Below are 27,170 nucleotides of genomic sequence, written 5' to 3' on the forward strand. Positions count from 1 at the left end.
TCTGCCTGAACATGATCCATATCCATCTATTCCCTGCACTTCCATGTGCCCATCTAAAAGCCTCTTAAATTCCACTATCGTGTTTGCCTCAATCACCACCCCTGGCGATGTCCCAAGCTCCGACTACTCTCCGTGTAATAAAACCTGCCATGCATATCTCCATTAAACATTCCCCCTCTAACCTGCTAGCTACGCACTCTGGTGTTGGAAATTTCCACCCTGGGGAAAAAGTTCTGACTGGTTCATCGTGGGCAGCACGTCTGACCATCCAGAGGCAAGCTCACTGAGCACATTACAAAACCCAGGGTGTCACAAGTAATCCCAATGCTGGATACTCACATATATCACAAGCTCAGCACGATGCTTGGAGAATGCAACCTTATCCCTGGATCAGTTTAACAACGGTGTGCAGCTGATTATCCATGATGACTGGGGTATTGGAAACTTCAGCTTTGATGTTTGATGCAGCCGGGAGTTAGACTCTTTACACATTTTAGATGTATGGAAATAGTCCCTTCGGCCCACTGAGACCATGCCAACCAGCGATCACCCTCATACACTAGCACTATCCTACACGCTATGGACAATTTACAATTTCACTAAAGGTAATTAACCGACAAACCTGCACATTTTTGGAATATGGGAGGAAACCGGAGCACCTGGAGAAAACCCATGTGGTCACAGGGAGAACGTACAAACTCTGTACAGACACACCCGTAGTCAGGGTTGAACCCGAGTCTCTGGTGCTGTATGACAGCAGCTCTACCGTTGTGCCATTGTGGCACCCCAGATTCGACCTTAACAATTTCTGGAATGTCACTTCCAATACAGACAAATTTAAACAAATGTCCAGAAATGTTAAAATGACGGCAGATATTTTAATATTGTAAGCTGCATTGTCATAAGTAATTACTGTATTTGCTAATAGAAATATCATCCTGTCACATTGTTAATTCCTGCCGCTAATAAAATGTTTATCCTAATTAATGATTGCCCTTACTTGACTGCTTAACCAGACTCGATTATTTTCCTTGCCTTGAAAACAAATCACCTTTATACAAGGCAAGTCCAGGAACTGAAAACATATTTACTTGGCATCTTCTTTGCCTGCATAAGATTAGGGCAGATTAAACCATTTTATTTGGCCTTTGTGCCTGAGAAATTCCACTTATAGCCAAACCACCCAGTTTGGAATTCAAATTGCAATCTTTTGATGAGCACCACGCCACTGAACCAATGTCCACTCCTTATAATCTGTATCATTTTTTGTGTGTTTGAATTGAGACTCTTAAAACAAAGAGAGTAAGCTGTCAACTTCCTGCTTAGCGGCCCAAAGACAGGCACTAATTAAATCTTCTATGATGTTGTAAAAACGTACCACGGGGAACAGAACTAAATGTCTTCCATATGAAATAGCAGGGGTGTGCAGCAAATGACTTCAGATGCATGAGAAACGGCAGGAAACCAGAGCTGTTCTCTCGACGATGTCTGCCAAAATGGTGTTATTGCAGTCCTCAAAATATTGTCACCCATGGATATGCAATGTCTTTAATTTTGTTCCTCACTCGGCAAGGAGTTTGTGTTACTTGGTGATAACATGTTTTATTTTTAATTTTCATCTTCATTCTACAGTTTTCAAATGAATATGACATTAAACTGACCGTAAAATGCTGTTTACGGCTGGATGTAGGTGGACTCATTTTGTTTAACTTCTCATAGTCTGGCATGTAAAGTTGCTGAAAGAAAAGTTTGTAATATTCGCATTAATTCAGTGAAATCTCTATTGTGTATACTTTAAAGCTGCTGTCATTTGAGACAGATAGCATAGACAGTCTGAACCTTTTTCCCAGGGTGGAAATGTCCAAAGCTAAATGACAAAGCTATAAGGTGAGAGGGGGAAAGTTTGATGGAGATTTACAGGGTAATATTTTTTGACACAGAGACTGGTGGGGGCCTGGAATGCATTGCAGGGGGTGATGGTGGAGCAGACATGATAGTGGCATTTAAGAGGCTTTTAGATAGGTAAACATAGAAACATAGAAATTAGGTGCAGGAGTAGGCCATTCGGCCCTTCGAGCCTGCACCGCCATTCAATATGATCATGGCTGATCATCCAACTCAGTATCCCGTACCTGCCTTCTCTCCATACCCCCTGATCCCCTTAGCCACAAGGGCCACATCTAACTCCCTCTTAAATATAGCCAATGAAGTGGCGATAACTACCCTCTGTGGCAGAGAGTTCCAGAGATTCACCCCAAGGGTACCCAGAGGTACCCCAAGGCTCAGTACTGGGACCCCAGCTATTGGTACATTGAAGTGCAGGGAATAGAGGGATATGGATCATGTACAGGCAGATGAGATCAGTTTAACTTGGCATCATGTTCAGCACAAACATTGTGGGCCGTTCCTTATGCTTTCTTTAACATTCTATCTACTTGTGTGGCCACTTTCAGGAGCTCTGGACTTAAACAAGATCCCTCTGTAAATTGGACTTAATTGGCAATTGATGCAAGTCATGCAAGGTGAGGGTCAATAAATGTACAGGATTTGGTTTGTGTTGGAGTAGAGACATCAGCACTGAGGTTGACAGTGCAGTTGTGGATCTTATTCCTTCAGGCATGAATATTCTGGATACATCTGTCATTTTAATGCCTTTGCTTCATCTGCGAGACCCTGCAGTGACAGGTCCTCTATTATTGAGAGCCAATCAACATAATAAACAAGTCCGGAAACTGACAGTGGGGAAATGATGGAAGTCTGCCTTGAACAGGTGGTGTGAATTCATACTCTACACATAAACACCAAATAGTAGCTGTTTCCTCGGCTAATTATAAGAAGTGTTTCTCCCACAGAATTGTAGATGAACTCGTAGCAGCAGGCACTGTGGCTGAATGCATTTATTTTCCTTTCGATATGAAAGCATATGAAATGTCTTTAAACTTCATCAAATTCATTGCTAAAAACAAACTAATTCTACTCTGGATGCAATTGAGAGCATGTTTTATTGGTTGTTACAGCTATACAGTAATCCATAGATGCTATGGAATTGCAACATGTTTTTTTATATTGTGTTTTTTTAGTCATTTAAAAAAAAATTATGTTATGTATTGAGTAGAAACAAGGAACTGCAGATGCTGGTTTACAGAAAAAAGACAGAGAGTGCTGGAGTTACTGAATGGGTCAGGCAGCATCTCTGGAGAACATGGATAGACAATGTTTCAGGTCTTGACCTGATCTGAAACATCACCTATTCATGTTCTTCAGGGATGCTGCTTGACCTGCTGAAGTACTCCAGCACTTTCTACTGTTATCTATTGAGTACTACATTTAGAGACCCTTTATGCTGCTATGAATAAGAACTCCATTGTTCTGTTTTGGTACATATGACAATTAAACCTTGTCGATTCTTGATGTATTCCAGAATAATTGATACAGGACCAAAATATTGGGAACTGGCTTTATTGTCATCTTCAAAAAGATTCAAAATCAAATATTTCTACAGAATGAGCACTCAAAATATTTCAAAGAATTCTCCAGCTGGAGATAATTCCAATTGATTTCCATCTTCTCCTTTGTTTGTTTTTAGCCAAATTAAAATAATGATTAAAATATCTCTGATTGCAAATTAGTTCCTGGAGTGAAGTAAATTATTCCTCTTACTCGTAAGAACATCAGAAATTGGAACAGGAGTAGGCTAATTGGTCTGTTGTTATTTATCAAGATAATGGCTAATCTTCTACCTCAGTGACATTGAATGTACTGTCCGACACATGAGTGATTGCCACCATTTCCATACTATCCAAAACTGGCAATGGCTATTATGAGTAAAATCGGTGATGGAGCCTCCACACACTCTGCAGAAGAGAATCCCAATGAATCATTACCGTCTGTGTGAATAAATTTCAGTCCCAAATGATAATTCGGACCTCCCTTTACTTTGAGACAACAATCCCTGATTTCAGATAATTTAGTTTAGTTTAGTTTAGAGATGCAATGTGCAAACGGCTCACCAAGTCCACGCCAACCAATAATTATTCCGTACACTAGTTCTCTCCTACACAGTAGGGGCAATTTACAGAAGCCAATTTACTTACAAACCCACACGTCTTTGGAATGTGGGATGAAACCAGAGCACCTGAAGATATCCCACGTGATCACAGGGAGAACATACAAACTCTGTATAGATAGCACCAGGATTGAACTTGGTTCTCTGACTCTACCACTGCGCCACCGTGCTGCCCTGTATTTATTTCAGCCATGGGAAATATTGAGGCAGTCCTGCAATGCAAGGATTATGCAATATTTGTGACAATGAGTTCTCTCTTTTAATTAAAATCTAAAGAATGCAGACCTTTTCTGTTCAATCACTCCTCATGAACAAACCAACCAGCATTGTGAATCCCCCCTTTACTCCTCTCAAAACTAGTTTAACCTTCTTTGAAGAAGCGTTTCAGCCCGAAACTTTGTCTATTTCCTTCCCTCCGTAGATGCTGCTTCATCCGCTCAATTTCTCCAGCATTTCTATCTACCTTAACCTTCTTTGGGCAAGGAGACCAAAACTGCATGCAGTACTCCAGGTGCAATCTCACCAAGATTCTTTGTAATTGTAATAAGACATCTTCAAGTGTAATAAAGGCCAACAACTAAGATTCCTTCCTTTTCATGTGCTGTGCCAGTGTTTTGGTTTTCAGTGGCTTGTGTGTAAGGCCATTTGGGTGCCTTATTGCATCAATATTCTCCAATCTCTCGTCATTTGAAAAGTACACAACAACCTGTTTTATTTACCAGATTGTATTAGTGTAAATGGGTGCTTTGTAGTCTGCATCGACTCAGTGGGCTGAAGGTCCCGCTTCCATGTAGCCTGACTATACGAACAGAACAATTTTCTACATTATACCCTGACTACCATTCTTTTGTCTACTCACTTGACTTGTCTACATCCCACAAAACTTATTGTTTTCCTCCTCCTTATTCATTATCCCAATTGTCATCAGCAGATTTGAAAAGCCCAATATTAGAATGTTAAATGCTTGGGCTCACTTATCTCTGCAACACATCACTAGACACAGGCTGACATGTATTACACCCATCTCCATGTGCTCTAACCTCCAATATAGGGAGGAAGAGCTGCTGCCTCACAGTGACAAGGAGTTGGGATTGATCTTTACCTTGGGTGCTGTCTGTGTGGAGTTTGCACATTCTCAGTGGTGCTCCAGGTCCTCCCACGTCCCAAAGATGTGTGGATGGTAGTTTAATTTCCCTTTGTTAATTGTCCCTAGTGTGTAGGGAGTGGATAATTGGGATAACATCGATCTCGTGAGATATGGGAATAACATAGAACTGTTACAATGAACCAGTTTTCTCCGACTGCTATGGTTTCTTCCCACACTCTAAAGACGTACAAGGTTGTAGGTTAATTGACTTCTGTAGATTATAAATTGTCGCTAGAGTGTAGGATTAACTGGTGTATGGGGCGATCGCTGGTCTTTGCAGACTCGGTGAGCCGAAGGGCCCGTTTCCACGCTGTATCTCTAAAGTCTAAAGTCAAGCGTGAATGGGTGATAAATGATCAGTAGGGACTTGATGGGCCAAAGGGCCTGTTTCGATGCTGTACCTCTAAACCCCCTTTGTGGAAGCCAAACAAATGTCTTCAGATAATCGAAATGCACCATGTCCTCTATTACCTTACTCCCCTTACCAATCAATGCTACTTATCATATTTTAAAAATACTCCAATTGGTTAGCCAAATATTATTTTCTTGCATAATTCTTCTGTTTCATTTTTGGAAGCGATTTTTACGTATCATAACTTTAAAATCAATTTGCGTGTGTTATTCCTCTCTGATATTGGATTGTACCATTCACTGATGCTTTCAACTGCAAAGCATTTGACTTACATCCTATCATATCAAGCCTAATTGTAGTCAGTCAACCAATCTGTGTGATGGTACATGTGACGGAACTCGGTAATCGTAACTTGGTTCATCCATCCGAATCAGTCCTCCCAAACGAAACAAACTCATTTTAGGACATGATTTGATTCTTCAGAATATCTAACACCTGGCTGTGATTCAGCTGAGCTTGTTCAGTGTGGATGATGCACCATTTATTGTGGTGCAGTTTTAACTTTTCTCTGAAACAATAAATGTAATCAACAGCTCTCTTGAGCTTTCACTAATTTTCGCAGCTCGTAATTCATCAGACGTATTTATCAAAAAGATAAGTTTCTGAAACAACAATGGTCCCACATAGGAGATTAGTGGGCACAATTAGAGCACATGGTATTGGGGGTAGAGTACTGACATGGATAGAAATTGGTTGGCAGACAGGAAACAAAGAGTAGGGATTAACGGGTTCCTTTCAGAATGGCAGGCAGTGACTAGTGGGGTACAGCAAGGCTCGGTGCTGGGACCGCAGCTATTTACAATATACATCAATAATTTAGATGAAGGGATTCAAAGTAACATCAGCAAATTTGCAGATGACACAAAGCTGGGTGGCAGTGTGAACTGAGAGGGGCATGCTATGAGAATGCACGGTGACTTGGACAGATTCGGTGAGTGGGCGGATGCATGGCAGATGCAGTTTAATGTGGATAAATGAGAAGTTATCCACTTTGGTAGCAAAAACTGGAAGGCAGATTGTTATCTGAATGGTGTCAAGTTGGGAAAAGGGGAAGTACAAAGAGATCTGAGGTCCTTACTTATCATTCACTGAAAGTAAGCATACAGTGAAGGTACAGCACTCTCCAAACCTGAGAGAGGAGCATGAGGAACAATTTGTGGTCAATAACGGTAAGTAACAGCTAGCCTGCTGTACATAGGAGAGTACTACTAGGTACAGCAGGCAGTGAAGAAAGCTAATGGCATGTTGACCTTCATAACAAGAGGATTTGAGTATAGGAACAAAGAAGTCCTTCTGCAGGCATACAGGGCCCCCGTGAGACCACACCTGTAGTATTGTGTGTGCAGTTTTAGCCTCCAAATTTGAGGAAGGACATTCTTGCTATTGAGGGAGTGCAACGTAGGTTCACGAGGTTATTTCCCGGGATGGCGTGGCTGTCATATGTTGATAGGCTGGGCTTGCATACTCTGGAATTTAGAAGGATGAGAGGAGATCTTATTGAAACATATAAGATTATTAAGGGATTGGACACGCTAGAGGCAGGAAACATGTTCCCGATGTTGGGGGAGTCCAGAACCAGGTGCCAAAGTTTAAGAATAACGGGTAGGCCATTTAGAACGGGGAAGAGGAAAAACTTTTTTACCCAGAGAGTTGTGAATCTGTGGAATTCTCTGCCTCAGAAGACAGTGGGGGCCAATTCTCTGGATGTTTGCAAGAGAGAGTTAGATAGAGCTCTTAAAGATAGCGGAGTCAGGGGATATGGGGAGAAGCTAGAAACAGGGTACTGAACGTGGACGATCAGCCATGATCACAGTGAATGGCGGTGTAGGCTCGAAGGGCCGAATGGCCTACTCCTGCACCTATTGTCTATTGTCTAAGACTGCGCCAACCAGACCTTCTTCTCCATTTCCTCATCAAATTCCTCAATCCGCCTGTCTCTCCAGGACTTTATTTAATTTATAGCATTTTCGCAATGATAATTTAACCCTACATTTTCTTTACTCTTACGCCCAAAGTGCTCAGCCTGAGAGTTTACTTTAGATTAGCGATACAGCGTGGAAACGGGCCATTTGGCCCTCCGTGTCCAAGCCAACCAATGATCGCCCATACAGTAACTCAGGAAGAGTAGGAACAGCTCCATTTGGGTAGCTTACAACCCAACATTATGAACGATAATTTCTCCAATTTTAGATAGCCAACAGCAACATCACTCCCTCTTTTCTTCCCTTCTCTTCCTCATGCCTCACCTGGATGCATACATATATTTCCCACTATCCCACACTCCTTTCCTCTTCCCTTGTTCTTTTCCACCTATAATCCTTCCTCTTGCTTCATATACAGTATATATCACGGTCTTTTGTTTTACTTTCATCTCTGGCCTTTGTCCAGAGGTTTATAAGTTCTAGGAGTAGAATTAGGCCATTTAGCCCATCAAGTCTACTCTGCCATTCAATCATGGCTGATCTATCTTTCCCTCTCAACCACGTTCTCTGGCCTTCTCCTCATAACCTCTGACACCCGTACTGATCATGAATCTGTCAATTTCCACCTGAAATAAATATCCATTGACAGCCTCCAGCAATGAATTCCACTGATTTACCACCCTATCCCTAAATAAAGGCACCCTAAATTTTCAGTTTGGCTTTTGAGACTGATCGGTTTTAACAATGTATAACTTCTTCAGAAAACATCAATTGAGGAAACATTATGATTGAGTTAGGAAAAGGTAGAATTCAAGCCTGCACAAATAATTTACAAAGCAAAAAATAAACTGCTACCTGTAAACATACAAAAACTGTTCAAAGACAGAGAGGGGGGTTATAACTTTAGAGGGAAACTAAACTTGAAACAGCATTATGCTCGGACCAATTTAAAAAGTATGTGTATTTCCATTTGTGGGGTGGTTTTGTGGAATGGTCTTGATGAAACGATTAAACAAAGTATGAATATAATGCAATTTAAAAAAATGTGCAAAAGATATATCTTTGAAAATTACAGTAATGAGGAAGGAGAATGTAAATCTCACAGATGTTAATGGTGCTTGTTCTTTTTGTTCTTTTCTTTTTTTGTTCTTTTTTTCTTAATAGCTTGATTGGAGTAGTTTTATTTGAATTGTCTATTTAGTTTATTTTATTGAATTTTGCATTTGTTAATGGTGAAGAATGGGGGTAGGACTTGACAAGCATAGGCTTCTTCCTATCCCTTTTCGAACGAGTCTAATGCGTATTATGTTGAAACTGGCTTTTGATTTTTTAAATTTATGTATGTACATATATGTTATGTATATGTGTATGTGTGTATATGTGTATATGTACATGTATATGTATGCATGTGTGTATGTATATTTATGTATATATATATGTATATATATAATTTTCCTTTTATTTATTCATTTTCAAGTTCTTTTTTTAATCGTTCGAAATAAAGATATCATTCATTCAAAAAAAAGCAAATGGTGTAGATAATCCACGGATAACTTGTGGGATTTTAAAATGGCCGCTGTCCACTTGCCAAGTCCCAATTAAGAAACAATTGAATCTAAGTGTGAGACATGCAAGGAACTGCAGATGCTGGAATTTTGAGTAAAACACAAAGTGCTGGAGGAACTCAATGGGTCATGCAGCATTTGTGAATGGAATGTACAGGCAACATCTCAGGTCATGACCCTTCTTCAGACAGAAAGGTGATGTTTCGGGGAGAGACCCTTCCTCAGACTGATGGACAACGTTTCAAGTTGGGACCATTCTTCAGACGTTGTCTATCAATGTCCAACACACTTGACCGGCTGAGCTCCTCCAGCACTCTGTGTTGTACAAATTGGAGTTAAGATTAGATAAATGCACAAGTTTAATTCATGCTGCATGGTGTTGAAAATATCTTAAACTGTTTTCATTATGGATTATTATTTTCTCTTTCTCTCTCCTTTAGACAGAAGAATTTTGTGACCGGCATCCAGCAGCAGCTGCCCGATGGAATGGTTGTCTCGGCTCTGCCCAGTGAGAACCAGTGCCAGGAACTATTATCCGACCCCATCCCAGATCCGGACTACCTCACAGGTCAGACTCACACAGCCTCCTCTGCTTCACGGTTTGCTGAGTTTTACTTGAACATAATTCAAACCGGAATCAATCTCTATATGATTTGGTCAGACATTATTGATGGTGCAATACTCATAAAAACCACAGTTACCACAACACAGATAAAAACCGCTGATGCAGATAAGAAACAGAATTAACATTAAAAATTAATAGTCTATGAGTAGAACCGGCCTTCTCAGATGCAGATTGGAAAGGCTGGTTATTGTTGTACTCATCAAGGGCAATGTGGTGATGCAGCACAGCTCCAGTGACACTGGCGGCACTGAGGGGCAGTGGTAGAGTTGCTGCCTTAAAGCGCCAGAGTCCCGGGTTCAATCCTGACTGCTGGTGCTGTCTGTAGGTACGTTCTCCATGTGATCACATGTGTTTTCTTCAGGACATGTGACCACAAGTGTTTTTTCCAGTTTCCACCCACATTCCAAAGATGTGCTGGTTTGTAGGTTACTTGGCTTCTGCAAGTTGTCCCTGGCGTGTAGGATAGAACTAGTAAACCGGGTATCGTTCGTCCTCACTGAAGCGGTGGGTCAAAGGGTCTGTTTCCACGCTGTTTCACCAAACTAAACCCTATCGTGATGATTAAAACTATTGCTTCGAACACTCCATAGAGTCCTGACCTGTCATGCCGGACCCAATGCTGAGCAACTCTGGGAGTGTCTAGGACCAGAGGACACAGCATCACAATAAAAGGATGTACCTTTAAAATGGAGATGAGAAGAAATGTATTTAGTCAGAGGGTGGTGAATCTGTGGAATTCATTGCAACAGACAGCTTGTGGAGGCAAAATCATTGGGTATTTTTAAAGTGGAGATTGATAGGTTCCTGATTAGTAAGGGCCTCAATGGTTACAGGCAGGAGAATGGGCTTGAGTGGGGAAAGTAGATCAGCCATGATTGAAATGGCCGAGCAGACTCAGACTAGGCCGAATGTCCTAATACTGCTCCTTTGTTTTATAATCTTATGAACTCTGTTACAGCAACTCCAGGTTCTTTCTCCTGACCCAGTCCAAATTTAGTTCAAGAGGAATGCACTAAGAATTGAATGGCAGCTTTACTTTAGTTTATCTTACTTTCGAGATACAGTGTGGAAACAAGCCCTTTGGCCCACCGAGTCCACGCCGACCATCGATCACCAGTACACCACACTATCCTACACACTGGGGACAATTTGCAGATGGCAATTAACCTATAGACCTGTACGCCTTTGCAACATGAGAGAAGCACTCTGAGAAAATCCACACGGACACACGGAGAATATACAAACTTCGTACACACAGTACCCGTGGTCAGGTTCAAACCTGGGTCTCTGGCGCTGTAAGGCAGAAACTCTACCGCTTGCCACTGTGCTGCCCCTATTCTGTGGGGAGGAGTGGAGAGGTTGCGGTTGGGAGACTCGAGTGGACAAAAAATCTGAATGACCTGATATGTCCTGGTTCGTAAAAGGTCAAACTTTAGACTGTGTCGGGAAGGAGAAAAGCACCAGCTGACAGTTAGGTTGTTCTACAATGAGTCACACAAATGGCAGTCCAATCATCTTAGCTCTGCTACTGCAGGCCCATTGCTCACAGATTTATTGGTCCAATCATCTCTCTTGGTTCAGTGAATCATTCCTAAAGCCTAGGATGAGTTAAGCAGTGGAGTTCATTTTAGACTAGAACTGTATTAAAGTAGAGAGCATGTAAGGGTTAAGAGGTTAGAAAAGCATCTGGGAACTTGATCATCCAGAAGCTGTTTGGAATCTGGAGCACTCAAAGAAATGTCTGGATTAGTGCTTGGACTGCCAAGGCATAAAAGACTACAGACCAAGTGATGGTAAATATTATTTGTATAGACAATTAGGTATTTGATGGTAAGTATGAACATGCAGGGCTTAAGAGCCTGTTTCTAAGCCATCAGACTTTATAACTATGACTCAATGCTACACCAGTCTATTAAGTATTTCAGAGGCTGATGCCCTTTGTTAAGTTTCCTATTACTTAATACAAACAGTTCTCTAAGAAAAGCATAAATGTGTAAGCAATATCCCAATAATTATCTGTTTCTCACTGTCTGAAACACTTACCATTGATACTATCTGCAGGTGCTGTCTAATTATGTACAAAATCCATCTTTTAAATGATGTGAAAGGCAGATGGTGTGACTAGTTACAATAGGTGACATATTGTCACTTGCCTTTATGGTCTCACACCAAGACAGTGTTTTTGTAAAAAGAGAAAATTCCTTTTTTGTCAATTTGTTTCCCACTTGTCAAGAAGTTTCCTGAGAACTACAGCTGAACTTCACAGCCAGCTTCTTTACCATATGGAGAGGTGCTGAAGAATTCCAACCCTGCATTACCTTGCTGGTTCGATGGTTCTCATTACCACATGTGCACACGTACAGTGAAATTCTTTTTTTGCATACCATTCAATAAACCGGATTGTGTGGCAGGGAAACTCTCTTAAATCTAAACTCTAGGGTAAACAAAGACTTTTTAAACGCAGTACTTACCGATCGAGCGTGGCCAGCAGAGATCAACAGTGAGCGCCACGGCAACAACAATGGGAGCGCGGCTCCAAGGAAAACCCAGAGAAAACATTGGGATAAGCGGGGGGGGGGGGGGGGGGGGGGGGGGGGGGGGGGATTTGGAATAGGCAGAGAGCCCAAGCCTTTTGCCCACCTCTGCCCAGCATTCTTCAGGCAAACGTCCAGTCACTGGAAACAAGCTGGATAACCTCAGGGCAAGGGTCAGATTCCAGTGGGACATAAGTGACTGCAACATCCTCTGTCTGACTGAAACATGGCTGACCTCACTGATTCCGGATCAGGTAATCTGCCCAACCGAGTCCTTCACTGTCCATCGTGCTGACAGAACCGAAGAATCTGGGAAATCCAAGGGGGGAAGAGTCTGCTTCATAACCAATAACAACTGGTGCATCCCTGGAAATATTAGGATGCTATCCCGTTCCTGCTCACCGGTCCTGGAGCATCTGATGATCTCATGCCGCCCATTCTACCTTCCCTGGGAGTTCGGCTCAGTGATCGTCACAGCCGTCTACATTCCACCGCATGCGGACACAACTTGGCATTATCGGCCCTATACGATGTGCTATGTCGACACCAAAACAAGTACACTGCAGCTATGGTGGTGGCTGGAGATTTTAATAAATCAAATCTCAAGAAGGTTATGCCGAACTTCAACCAACACATTACGTGTGCCACCAGGGGGGAGAGAACATTGGACCACTGCCATACGCCGTTCCGGAAGGGCTACAAGGCCGTTTCATTCCTTCCCTTAGGAAAATCTGACCACGCTGCCATTTTCCTGCTGCCGGAGTATTAACAGAGGATAGTACGGGAAGCGGTAGAGACGAGGGATGTAAAGCGGTGGTCCGACCAGTCAGAGGCCATGCTGCAAGATGCACTGAATGATGTCGACTGGAACATGTTCCAAGCAAGTTCCAGTGACATCAGTGAGTTCGCGGAAGCAGTCACGTAATCGCAACAATAGGCAACAACATTGTCCCCATGGTAAGGGTAAGCACCTTCCCGAACCAAAAACCATAGGTGGACAGGTCCGTTCGTGTTGCCTTGAATGCTCGCACCGCTGCCTACAACTCGGGCCTGGCATCCGGAAATATGGACGTCTACAAGGTGGAGTCCTACCGACTGCGAAAGGCGGTGAAGGACGCAAAAAGGAGCTACAGAGACAAGATGAAGTCACAGATGGAGGCAGGACACCAGACGCCTGTGGCAGGGGCTACGGACTGTAACCAACTACCGGAGCACCCCCCCCTCAACCGGAAGTGCCGGCACCTCCCTAGCTGATGACCTGAACTCCTTCTACGCTCGTTTCGAGATGGGAAGCATCACCCCAGGTCTGCCGACTAACGACAACACCGCCAGCGTGCTGGCTATTGAAGCTGAAGGGAGGTCCATCGCTGGGGATGTGCACACAGTTTCGCTGTTCGAGCACGACGTGAGGACGGTTCTGACACGGGTGAACACGAGGAAATCTTTAGGCCCAGATGGTATTTTGGGGCGAGTACTTAAGTCTTGTTCTACACAGCTAACTCCGGTGCTCACTACAATATTCAACCTCTCCCTGGCCAAGTCCGTGGTCCCTGCCTGCTTCAAAAGATCCGCCATTGTACCTGTACCTAAAAATGCCTCCCCAGTCTGAATGACTGTCGTCCGGTGAAATGCTTTGAGAGGCTGGTCAAGAAACACATCTGCGCCTTCCTCCCTCGCAACATGGACCCGCTACAGTTCGCATACCGTCCTAAACGATCCACGGACTACGATGAGTCACCAGGTTTTGGCGCCATTTTAAAATTCCAGTTCAATCCGCGTGCTCAGTCTCCAGTCGAGCCCAGGCTGCTGCAGGGCCTCCAGCTGTTGCCTCCGTCTGGAGCGTCCAGTGAACCATCGTCCCTCTTCTCAGATGGCCACCTTGAGACCCTGGGGGGAGCCTCCCGCAGCCGACCTTGAGGGTGCGGAAGATAAGACCACAATTCGCTCTCGTATTTGCCTTTGCTCTTGCATCTGCCATCGCTGGCTCCCTCCATCCTCCTCTCCAGTTTTTCAGTCCTCGGGGTATGAGCAGGGGCCGACCTGCTGGTCGCATGGCCCACCGGTCTTGCTTGGCTGAACATATGTCAGTTTCTCGTCCATTGGTCATTGATGCCAAGAATTTCCCAGGGCTCCTATGAAGTACTACCTGAAAGCCAATAGATTCCTCTGTATGCACATTAATCTATGGCCAGATTTAAAGCAGTGGTGCCAAAATATCTCCAAGAGAAACACGGTCATGGTTTTCAAGCTCCTGTACCACCCTCGCTTTGAGTTGGAGTTCATCTAATATTTTCGGGAATACCTTAAAGCACGAAAGAAAATCTTTCATCAAACTATCCAGTTGTAATTCAAATAACATTTCAGCTCTCTTGTCTGGCTCCATCAATTGTTCCACATATTAAGCCTGCTTTAGAAATTGATGCAGCTATCTATTGCAAATTGCCTGTGGCCTATTCCTCTTGGATATTATATTAATTTGAAGTAATCTGATAATTAGCTTATCTGTACCATTCCAATTTGAATAGTTTTAGGGGCTGTTGCATCAAATTTTCATCCATGCAGCAGAGCAAAAATTACTTTCTCTGACACTTGGTAATTGCCAAGAGTAGGATTAGTATGACAGTAAATGGTGCAAACCAGAGCATAAAATTATGAAACTTAATAAAGGTTAAAAGTATGGTGGTTGTATTTTTGTGCAAATAAATGTGATGGCACAATTTTTGATCTTAAGTCTGATCTAACCATTATTTAAATTTGTGCAAAGTTTGGAATGTGGGGAACCTAGATAAGTGGGGTTCATATCAGGATGCAGATCAAGTTTGCTACTGCTGGGAGTTTCCTTGTGATGGAACAAAGAAAGCAAAGGAGAGAAATAATTCAGGTGCATAAAACTGTGGGAAGCCAACACAAGGTGAACAGAAAGAATGTATTTCTTAGTATAGAGTCTATATAGATGAAGGACATAAATCAGCAGAATTGGCAGGAAAATGGGGAGATTGTTGGAGACCCGAAGGGTGGTTCAGAGACCACTACCTTAAAGATTGGTGGAGGTGAACATCTCAGTATAATTAGAAGCCTAATAAAGCATTTCATGTCCCGTAAACTCCAACACTGTGTACTAAGAGCGGGAGACAGGACTGGACTGATTTTTCATCAGCAGGATCATGTGTGAATCGTTAAACATTTGGAGGACACGTGATGCTATGATGCAACATGTTCACTTGGGATAAATTCTTCATCTTATCCAAATACATCTTCTTTTATTGTTATAGGGAGGCGAGGATGGGTCTGCAAATTATGATCCCATCTTACCAACCCGTTCAAGCCAAGTTGAGCAAGATGGGCCCATTGGTTTACATTCTGCTGTGAATTCTCACACCTGTGTCGAATGTAACCGTTTGCGAGGAAGCTATTGTGGGGTTTCCAGAATGGTCCATTATGCCATGTGGCAACATTTCAGCGGTAGCCATTCTGAACTAGTTCAGCAATGTAATCCCTACAATTACAAGCAATAGCCTTTTCTTTCCTGCATTTAAAAAAGTAAATTGCATTTACAGAGTGCCTTCTAGAACTTGGGATGCACTAAGACAAATTTCCAATCTACTTTTTGAAGAGTAGCTACTGCTGTTTAATCATGAGGAATGATAATATGAGTATTGTGTCCACTTCTGGTTACCCTGTCACTTTGGAAGAATGCAGAAGATCTTTAGCAGAATGCTGTATGCATTGAGGGGTAGTAGCTACAAGCAGATGTTGGACAAACTTAGATTGTTTCCTCTGGAATGAGGAGGTTCTGGGGGGACCTGAAAGAAGTATATACAATCATGAGAGACATGGATAGAGGGTAGGCAATCAGCCCCTTTTTCCCAGGATGGGAACGCCTAGAGCGCATAGCTTCAAGATGAGATGGGCAAGGAGTTGTGATGGTATGTTTCTTACGGAGATAGTGTTGGGTGCCTGGAATATGCTGGCAGGGCTGGTGGTGCAGGCAGTTACGATAGTGGCTGTCAGATAGGCATATGGATATGTTTGGAATGGAGGGATATAACACATGTGTGAACAGATGAGATGAATTTAACTTGGCATTATGTTCGGTACATATCGTGGGATGAAGGGTGTGTGCCTGTGCTGTAGTGGTCATAAATTCATAGGTTATTGGAGCAGATTAGGCCATTTGTCCCATCAATTGTACTGCATCATTTAATCTTGACTGATCTATCTCTCCCTCTCAACCCCATTCTTTTGCCTTCTCCCCATAACCCCTGACACCCATACTAGTCAAGATCTGTCAATCTCTGTTAAAACCGAGATGAGAAGAACTTTTTTCACACAGAGAGTGGTGAATCTCTGGAACTCTCTGCCACAGAGGGTAGTTGAGGCCAGTTCATTGGCTATATTTAAGAGGGAGTTAGATGTGGCCCTTGTGGCTAAAGGGGATCAGAGGGTATGGAGAGAAGGCAGGTACGGGATACTGAGTTAGATGATCAGCCATGATCATATTGAATGGCGGTGCAGGCTCGAAGGGCCGAATGGCCTACTTCTGCACCTAATTTCTATGTTTCTATGTTTCTGTCTGAAAATTATCCATTGACCTGGCCTCCACAGCCTTCTGTGGCAATTGATTCCACAGATTCACCATCCTCTGACTAAATAAATTCTTCCTCATCTTCTTTCTAAAGGTGCGTCTTTTTATTTTGAGACTATGGTCCTAGATTCTCCCACTAGTGGAAACATCCTCTCCACATCCACTCTATCCAGGCCATAGTGTTCTATGTTCATTGTTCTTTGTGAGTAAATCTCCCAAGTTTTCTTTTGTTTTACATAAGGCCCTGGCATTTAGGTTGAAGCTATGGTTGATTACAGGAGCCCTCTAACTAAGGCTCGCTCAGATGATCTTCAGTCGTTTCCTCCATCTGGGACATTTTACTGACCTAATCTCAGCTCTATTAATCTGCACTGTAATTTATTCAAGCAATAAAAAAACCCTAACCTTTCTTTATCAGTCCCCAAGACTCCCTGCGGGCATTTCTGTTCCTCCGTATCGTGTCCTTTGCAGCTGCTTTGTGTTATGTATGAGTATATGTGACTTGTCTGATGAGGAGAGGCAAGCTATTAATTTGGTTCTGAACACATTTAAGATTAGAAGCATTTTATTACCCGCTGTTTTCTGTGAAACCTATGAGGTTTTGCTCAGATCCTTTTTCTTGCTGAACTACTTAAATGACCTTTATGGTGTAAACGTAAATAAATGAGTGAGTAATAAACATGTACAAAGTCTGCACTATGAGTTTTTATAATGAGCTAGCACTAAAGGAACCAAGGAATTATGTTATCTGATGTGAAAGAGTTTAGGGTCTTGGAACATATGGACATTTTCCAGTTGCATGCTCTGCACTACTATCTGGAAATTAATAAAATGCATCCCGCTTTTCAGCGCAGCTTTATTGAGATGCTTTAATTCCACATCACACTGAGGAGAACAGTGAGATGAGGCAGGTACTGTTGCAACATTTAAGAAACATTTAGACAGGTACAGGGATATGACAGGTTTAGAGAGATATGGGCCAAATGCAGGTACAGTAGGTGGGACTAGTGTAGATAGGACATGTTGGCCGTTGTGGTCTAGTTGGATCGAAGGGCCTGTTTCCATGCTGTAAGACTCTATGACCCCATGACTATGTGTTTTGACAGCCACAGCTGTCAAGGAGCAGGAATCTTTCAATCAGCCTTTCAGTAGAAGTACATAAAACTTTGAACAATACAGCATAGGAACAAAACTGCAGATGGTGATGCATACCAAAGATAGACACAGAGTAAATCAGTGAGTCAGGCAGCATCTCTGGAAAAAAAGGATGTGTGGCGTTTTGGGTTGGGACCCTTCAGATTGTAAGTAATCACAAAGGAGGAGCACTGAGAGAGGGTCTCCCAGATATCTCACAAGGAACAGGTCCTTTGGCTGACAGTGTCTGTACTAAGCATGATATTAAGATAAACTGATCTCCTCTGCCTGCTTTTATGATCCATATTCCTCCATTCCCTTGTACGGTAGTTCCATGCTATCCCACTTTACGCATCCTACACACTAGGGGAAATTTACAGAAGCCAATCAACCTACAAACCTGCACATATTTAGAATGTGGGAGGAAACCGGAGCACCTGGAGAAAGCCTATGCGGTCACAGAGAGAACGTACAACCTCCATCAAGGCAGCACCCATGGTCAGGATCAAACCCGGTTCTCTGGTGCTGTGAGGCAGCAACTCTACCACTGACCCGCCTTATTCCTCATAATTTTATATACTTCTGTCAGGTCTCCCCTCAACCACCGAGGCTCCAGGGAAAACTATTCAAGTTTGTTCAACCTCTTCTTGCAACTAATCTTTCAGCATTCTGGTAAACCTCTTCTCTAGCCTTTTGAAAGCATGCACATCCTAGATATAATAGGGCAACCAGAATTGCCAAAGATAATGCTAGTTATTGTCCACCCTACCCTCAACCCACAATCTAAAGCCGAGCACGACCCACTGGCCACCCTCTTCCACCCTATCCCTCTTCCTGATGCATCTCCACTACCCTCCTCCCCTAATGCACAAATGTGTTATCAGAGGCTTCAGCTTTGAGAAACATCAATTAGGGTGGCACGGTGGTGCAGCTTGCAGAGCTGCTGCCTCACAGCACCAGAGGCCTGGTTCGAACCTGACCTTGGATGCTGTCTGAATGGAGACTGTTCATTCTCCCTGTGACTGCGTGAGTTTCCTCTGAGTGCTTTAATTTTTTACCAGGCCCAAATACTTGTGGGTTTGTTGGTTTATTGACCTCTGCAAATTGCCCCGAGTGTTTAAGGAATGGATGACAAAGTGGGAAAACAGAACGAGTGTGAATGGGTGATCGTTGGTCTGCCTGATGTTGGTGGGCCGACTGGCCTGTTTCCAAGCTGTGTCTCTACATTAAATTGAAGAACCTTGCAGTTAAATTCAGCAGGACACCTGGTTTACTTTGTTTTACTTGCCTTCAGGTTGAAATACGGCCTGTATCTCTCTTGCTCAAATGTTCTTTGCCTTAATCTGTGAGTGTAGATATTGCTGGGGCTCTTGTTAATGCAAGAGGAATTCAATTTCTGCTTTTAGTTTCTCACAAAATGCTACATAAATAAGCTAAATTACACCAATTGGAATTAAAATGAATTTCCTCCCACAGGCAGACGGGGATAATCGACTGTTGGTGAGATGGTGGAATGACATTTAAGGAGATGTAGCTCTTAAGACAAGTGTCTTTCCTGTGTGACATTTCCATAATCCCAGCAACTCGGATAATTCCCAGCTGATTTATCTTTAAAGGGCAGAGAATCTTTGCAGAACTTCTCCTCCAGCAATTAAATTAATTTTCTCTTTGTGGGAAAAAGCAGTGATGTTGTTACTCTTACATGATGATGTGAGGTTTTTGCTTTTTATCAGCTAATAGCTGGCTAACCTGAAACTATGACCCCTGGTGCCTGTTACGCTGATGTACCAATAGAAGTGTTGCAAGCAAAAGTGAGCCTGGATGATAACAAGCAACCAATGAACCCTTTCACCCCGTTTAAAACTCTAAAGGAGTAAAAGTTGTTCCAGAAAAAAGAAACCTGATAACTCAAAAGCAGCCTTGATTGTAAGCTGAGAACGAATTCATGACTTCTCACGGTTCACGAGGTTGTAGGTTAATTGGTCTCTGAAATTGCCCCAAGTGTACAGGGAGTGTATGTGAAAGTGGGATAACATCGAACTAGTGTGAACGGGTGATCGATGGTCGGCAGGGACACGGTTGGCCTGAAACCCTTTTTTCACACTGTATCTTTCCATTAATCAATCAATACCTTAACCAGTGATTGACCTAACAAGCTATCAAATTGTGGGAGGATTAATGCTTTTTCATATTTCTCAGGGAAACGGTTGACCTCTGGATGTGTATCAGTTCTAACTTGGATTTGTTGAATTGCTGTAATGCATTTTTTTCTGATGTTGCAGGAATACAGGGACTTTTCTGTCTCCTCTCCTGCATCACTTTCTATTGGCAAGGTTTACACTTTTTAGACTTTATAAACAGGCCCTTTGGCCAATCGGGTCTACGCATACCAGCGATTATCCTGTACACTAACACTATCCTGCACACACTAGGGATAATTTATAACTTTACCAAACCCAATGAACCTACAAACCTGAATGTCTTTGGAGTGTGGGAGGAAACCGGAGCACCCGGAGAAAACCAACCCGGTCACACGGAAAATGTACAAACTCGGTACAGACAGCACCGTAGTCAGGATTGAACCTGTGTTTGCGGTGCTGTGAGGCAGCAACTCTGCCACTGTGCCACCCATTCCACAATTCTGTGAGAGATTCGAAAAACTGAACGCTGAAATTTGCCGTAAGAATGAGTTTCTGCTATCATTCTTCATCCAAAATCACTCTTAAAATGGTTACTTTTGTCGCACAGCACCAGACACGTGGGTTGGATCCTGACCTCGGGTGCTATATGTGTAGAGTTTGAACATTCTCCCTGTGACCGCGTGGGTTTCCTCCAAGTGCTCTAGTTTCTGCCCACACCCCATAGACATGCGGATTTGTAGGTTAAACGACATCTGTAAAATGTGCCAAGTGTGTAGGGAGTAGATGAGAAACTGAGATAAGGTAGAACTAGAGTGAAAGGGTGATCAATGGTCTGTGTGGACTCAGTGGCCAAGGGGCTTGTTCCTATGCTCTATCTTACAATTCAATTAATCTTTCTACATCCTGAGATTATTCATGTACTTTTCCCTTCCCGTCTCCGTGCGTCACATCTGATGCAAAATCCGCTCCCATCTCACCTTGATTAGTTTAGTTTATTATTGTCGTATGAACTGAGGTACAAAGAAAAGCTTTTTGTTGCATGCTATCAGCAAAAAGACTACACATGATGACAATCATGCCATCTACAGTGTACAGATACAGAATAAAGAGTATAATGTTTCAGGCAAGACAAAGCAGTTTTAAAGATAGTTTGAAGGTCTCCATTGGGGTAGATAGTAGGTCAGGACCGCTCTCTAGCTGGTGCAAGGATGGTTCCGCATGTCCTGATAACAGTTGGGAATAAACTCTCCCTGAATCAGGAGATATGCATTTTCAAACTTCTGTACCTCTTGCCTGATGGGAGAGGGGAGAAGAGATAGTGATACTCATCCTTGATTATGCTGGTGGCCTTGCTGAGACAGCGTCAAGTATAGATGGAGTCAATGGCGATTACAGTGGCACAACGGTAGAGTTGCTGCCTTCGAGTGAATGTAGCGCCGGAGACCCGGGTTCGATCCCGACTACGGGTGCTGTCTGTACGGAGTTTGTACGTTCTCCCCCGTGACCTGCGTGGGTTTTCTCAGAGATCTTCGGTTTCCTCTCACACTCCAAAGACGTACAGGTTTGTAGGTTAATTGGCTTGGTAAATGTAAAGATTTTCCATAGTGGGTGTAGGATAGTGTTAATGCACGGGGATCGCTGGTCGGCGTGGACCCGGTGGACCGAGGGACCTGTTTCCGTGCTGCATTTCTAAAACTAAAGCTAAAACTGAAGAATGAGAGGTTGGTTTGTGTCGAGGTCTGGGCTATGCTCACAACTCTGCAATTTCTTGCAATCTTGGATGGAGCTATTCCCAAACCATACTCTTATGCATCCCAATAAAATGCTTTCTATAGCACATCAGCAGAAGTTTGTGAGGGTTGTTGGGGACATGCTGAACTTCCTAAGCCTTCTAAAGAAGTAGAAGGGTTGGTGTGCTTTCTTGGCCATTGCTTCAATTTGGCTGGTCCAGGACAAATTGCGCATGATATTTATTCCTAACAATTTGAAGCTTTCAACCATATCTACTTTGGCGCCATCAATTTATGTGTATGCTGCTTCGATTCTGGAAGTTGGTCACAATCTCCTTTGTCTTGCTGACACTTGTTGTTGTCTTGGCACCAGGTTACTGGGTTCTACGGTGTTGTCGTCTGCAAATTTGTAAATTGAAGACAGGCACAAAAGGTTGGAGTAACTCAGCGGGACAGGCAGCATCTCTGGAGAAAAGGAATAGGTGACATTTCGGGTCAAAATCCTTCTTCAGAGGAAAGGGGAATGAGAGATATCGATGGCACTGAGGAGAAATGAAAGAAAGCTATGCAAAAAGGAACGATAATAAAGGAAATGTGAGGCACATAATAGGCCATTTTTGGCTGTGGGATAGGTGGCAATAGGTATACAGACAGAGGAATTCAACAGGACAACAGTAAAACTAATACGATGACGAGGGTGGGGGAGGGACTGGGTCGGAACCAAAGATGGAAAAGGAGTTTAACGTAGAAAGGTGGGAGCTCATTCACCTTGGATACAAAGAGGACATTTCAATACTTTCCTCATAGTGGCCTTTGGCCATTTGTTATTTAAATGAAGTAGAGCGGCATGGTGGCGCAGCAGTAGAGTTGCTGCCTTACAACACTTTCAACACGTTCTTCCTGTGACCGCAGGGGTTTTCTCTGAGATCTTTGGTTTCCTCCCACAATCCAAAGACGTACAGGTTTGGAGGTTAATTGGCTTGATATAAGTGTGAATTGTCCCTAGTGTGTGAAGGGTAGTGTTGATGTGTGGGGATCGCTTGTCCGTCCTGACTCGGTGGACCGAAGGGCCTGTTTCTGCGCTCTTATCTCTAAACTAAACTAAACTAAGATGAAAAGAGAAAATAATAAAAATACTAGAGTTCTGGTCTTTATTTTGAAAGGATTAATAAATAAAATTGGAGGTGGGGTTGGGGGGGAGGATGCTGAATCTTGGTCAAACACACACCTGCAGAATATCATTACCTCTGGGCAAAGAGCTCAGGAAAGAAATGCTGAGCTTGGAAGGGGTTCAGCACCAGAATGTCACCAAAACCTAAGGGTTAAATCCAGAAGTGACTTGCTATGAATTTGTTAGGATGCGGAAGGTTAATATATAATGCAATTGAGTTGTTTCACATGGCTAAGATTTTATTTCATAGAAGCAGGAATTCAATATACCCGAGTGGGGGAGTCCAGATCAAGGGAATATGATCTTGAATTAAAACTAGGCCATTTAATTGTTCGTTCAAGAAGTTCACATTCACGCAAAGGGCCGTGGATAAACGTTCTTAAAAGGCAGTGCAAATATAGATGATTGATATTTATAAGTAATTATTTTGTGATCATTGCAAAAACATGAATGAAAAATGGTTTACTTAAGCTGGGTTAGTTAGTTAGTTTATTGTCACATGAGCCTCACATCCGCCATGTCATTAAAACCTACTACTTTCATCTCCGCAACATCGCCAAACTCAGACCCTCTCTCACACCGCCCGCTGCTGAAAGACTCATCCATGCCTTCATCTCCTCCTGACTGGACTATTGCAACTCGCTTCTCCTTGGCATCAGCTCCACCTACATCAACCGACTCCAACTGGTCCAGAACGCAGCCGCCCGACTCATCACCCATACCAAATCCTGGCATCACATTACTCCAGTCCTCAAACAACTTCACTGGCTTCCCATCTCCCACCGGATCACCTACAAAATCCTGATCCTCACTTACAAAGCCCTCCACCATCTGCCCCCCCCCCCCCCCCCCCCCCCCCCCCCCCCCCCCCCTCACGGTCCCTCAGATCCACATCAGCTGGTCTCACTGACCTCCTCTCCCCCTACCAACCCTTACGGTCCCTCAGATCCACATCAGCTGGTCTCCTCTCCATCCACAAGTCCAACCTCCGTAGTTTTGGGGACAGAGCCTTCTCCAGGGCAGCTCCCAGGCTCTGGAACTCCCTCCCCTAACTGATCCGCAATTCCGTGTCCCTCACCATCTTCCAGTCCCGCCTCAAGACCCATCTATTCACCTCTGCCTATCCTTAGCCCCACATGCCGTCCCTTTTCATCTGTGTATTAATTGCCTCATACTGTGTTTTGTATTGAATTCTGTATTTACTTTGTGTACTAGTCATGTCTCTACTATTTATTTCATTCCCCTTACATGTTTTTCCTCTACCTGCTAAATTTTTGTGTCCTTGAGACTCTTGAAAGGCGCCCATATATAACATTTATTATTATTACATGTATCTAGATACAGTGAAATGCTTTTGTGTGTTAACTGGTCAGTGGAAAGACAATACATGATTACAATCGAGCCATCCACAGTGACAAAAGGGAATAACGTTTAGTGCAAGATAAAGTCCAGTAAGGTCTGATTAGAGATAGTCGGGGTGTCTTCAATAAGGTTGGCAGTAGCCATCAGGATGGCTCTCTTGCTGATAGAATGGTTCAGAAGGCTGTTCCGAGTGTTGATAAGCTGGAAGAACCTGCTAGTCATCTCTCTATGACTAACACCCAGAGTCTGGGAATTGAAGAATGAAGAAATAAGATCAAATTAATATCAAATCTGTAAAATAATTTGATGATCGTGGAACTTTATTAAGTAGAAATATTTATTTTTTTCCTTTGGATATTTATCGGGAAGAGTAAACTTTAAAGTTTAGTGATACAGCGTGAAAATAGGCCCATCAGCCAACGGAATCCACAGCAATCACCATTACACTAGCACTATCCTACACATTAGGGACAATTTACAGTGCCAATAACAGACAAACCAGCACGTCTTTGGAGTGTCGATGGAAACCAAAGCACCCAGGGAAAACCCATATGGTCACAAGGAGAATGTGCAAACTCCACACAGACAGCACCCATAGTCAGGATCGAACCTGGGCCTCTGGTGCTGTAACTCTACTGCTGTGCCACTGTGTCGCCTTTGAGTAGAAGAGTAGAAGAGATAGTTATGCAAAGACTAATCTTGATGTGCCAAATAACCTCAGTATTAAATTGTTTTATGTTAAAGTGATCCATCTTTATGTAGAAATGTGTGGACATGTTTGATGATGCTTTATGGTGGAGAACCAACATTCTGTATGCATGGTAGGATTCATTGATGTTGCCCAGATGGATAAAGGGGTACCTGTGACCAGCAAAGAGCTTCCTGTAGCTTCCCCCCAAATGCCCCATAAATTAATCTTCATCAGATACCCTCATGATCTGAAGCAAATAGTTGCAGCAATGATTAAATCGAACCCGCATACCATAAACAGGAAAGTCTATGTGAAGTTAGAAATAATCTGTGGCTGACATTGCAGGACATCCCTCAAAATGGTTATTTTTAGCCTGCCAACAATCACGTTCACACATTGCAAACAGCAGATCATACCGGAGAGTTTACTGATAGGAGCTACTTTATAATAAGTTTGCTCGCACTCCAGGGCAACACTTACATAGCAATGTGTAACTGGCTTGATGCCCAGCTGCAGATAGACACTTTAAGGGTGTGATATTGTTTCCATTGGAGCTCATGGTAACATTTTACAGGCTGATTAGTAATTTACAGGTTTTGTACATTGTGTGTTTGGTGCTTCCAGGTCACTATTCATAGATAGTGAGGAAATGGAATTGTCAATGCAGTGCTTTCTGTAGAGTTAGCTTGGGGACTTTTTATGAGACAGTCTAGCAGAAAATCTATAGTAACCTTGACACTTGGTATTCCTGTGGTAAGAGAACGATTCTCTCATTCAGAGTTGAGAGGGAATGTGTTCTGTTCCCAAGTGATAATCATCGTTCCTCTTGAATGAACTGAAACCACTGCAGTAAAAGCAATAAGCATTTGAATTGAACAGACGGATGTTAATCGACAAGAGGCCTGGGCAGCAGCAGCAACCATTTCCATGTTTCAACATTGCAGTTGCTAAATAAAACAAACCAAATTCTCTTCATATAATTGAGCAGAATCTTTATGTAGAATTACCTTCCTGACTTGGAAAGGAAGTAGAAAAGATTAAGACACCACTTTATAAACATCCCAGTAATTTGCTGGCAATTGCTGTCATCGGGCAACTCGGCCATCCTAATGGGCCTGTCCCACTTAGGCCATTTTTCAGGCGGCTGTCAGAGTGGAACACACACACACACACACACACACACACACACGCACACACACACACACACACACACACACACACACACACACACACACACACACACACACACACACACACACACACACACACACACACACACACACACACACACACACACACACAGCTTCCTTCACCAGCCCGTTAAGCAGGCGGGGGACAGGGTAAGCAGGGGGAGTACTGTCTGAGTGAAATTCACACAGTGCAAAGCCAATTTGATACAGACACACACCGCGATGAACAGGAAAGTTGGTGGTGTAATTAAGACGGTGGAAGCACAGTGTACGGGAAGGGTCACATAAGTCCTTTAAAAGAGGGGGGGAGAAGGAATGGAGACAATTTTGAAGAAGTCAGAGATACACGGCTGTGAAGCTCGGCGGACATTTAACATTACCGGTCCGTCATCCTTGATTCTGAAAACTACTGCTTACATTTTTTTTTCTCCAATGAGCCAATGAAATTCACCAGTCAGCACCGGCTACAACCTACGAGAACCTACGACAGTCTTCAGCCTCCTAGCAACCCACTACCACTGCACCTACAGCACGAGAATTCTCGCTACTCTCCATGGTGGCTTCATTCTGATCGCCGCAAATTTTTTAATAGGTTGAAAAATTTGCGGCGACCATAATGAGGCCGCGACTAGTTCCGAGAATGCGGGAATTCCTCACGACCATGAAGGCAACTCCCCAGCAACCACCCGCGAACATGTGGCGACAGCATAGCCTCCTGCAGTTGCTTAAAATGTCACCTAAGTGGGACAGGTCCATTACAACAACGAGAGAGCAGTCCTGAGTTACTATCCACCTCACTGGAAACCCTCGAACTATCTTTGATCGGACTTTACTGGACTTTATCTTGCACTAAATACCATCCCCTTCATCATGTATCTATAGACTGTGGATATAA

The 27,170-nt window shown here is 43.2% G+C and overlaps 1 protein-coding gene across 1 annotated transcript in view; it reads left to right on the forward strand.

Annotated features, from left to right (window-relative positions):
- Positions 1–27,170, forward strand: part of astn1 (astrotactin 1) — a 1,772,582-nt gene that overhangs the window by 1,366,175 nt on the left and 379,237 nt on the right. Inside the window, exon 14 of the mRNA XM_055641960.1 lies at positions 9,553–9,680. Within this exon, the coding sequence (XP_055497935.1) occupies positions 9,553–9,680 (128 nt within the window). The remainder of the gene's footprint in view (positions 1–9,552; positions 9,681–27,170) is intronic.

The sequence above is a fragment of the Leucoraja erinacea genome, chromosome 10 (genome assembly GCF_028641065.1).
Source record: "Leucoraja erinacea ecotype New England chromosome 10, Leri_hhj_1, whole genome shotgun sequence".
Classification (NCBI taxonomy): Eukaryota; Metazoa; Chordata; class Chondrichthyes; order Rajiformes; family Rajidae; genus Leucoraja; species Leucoraja erinaceus.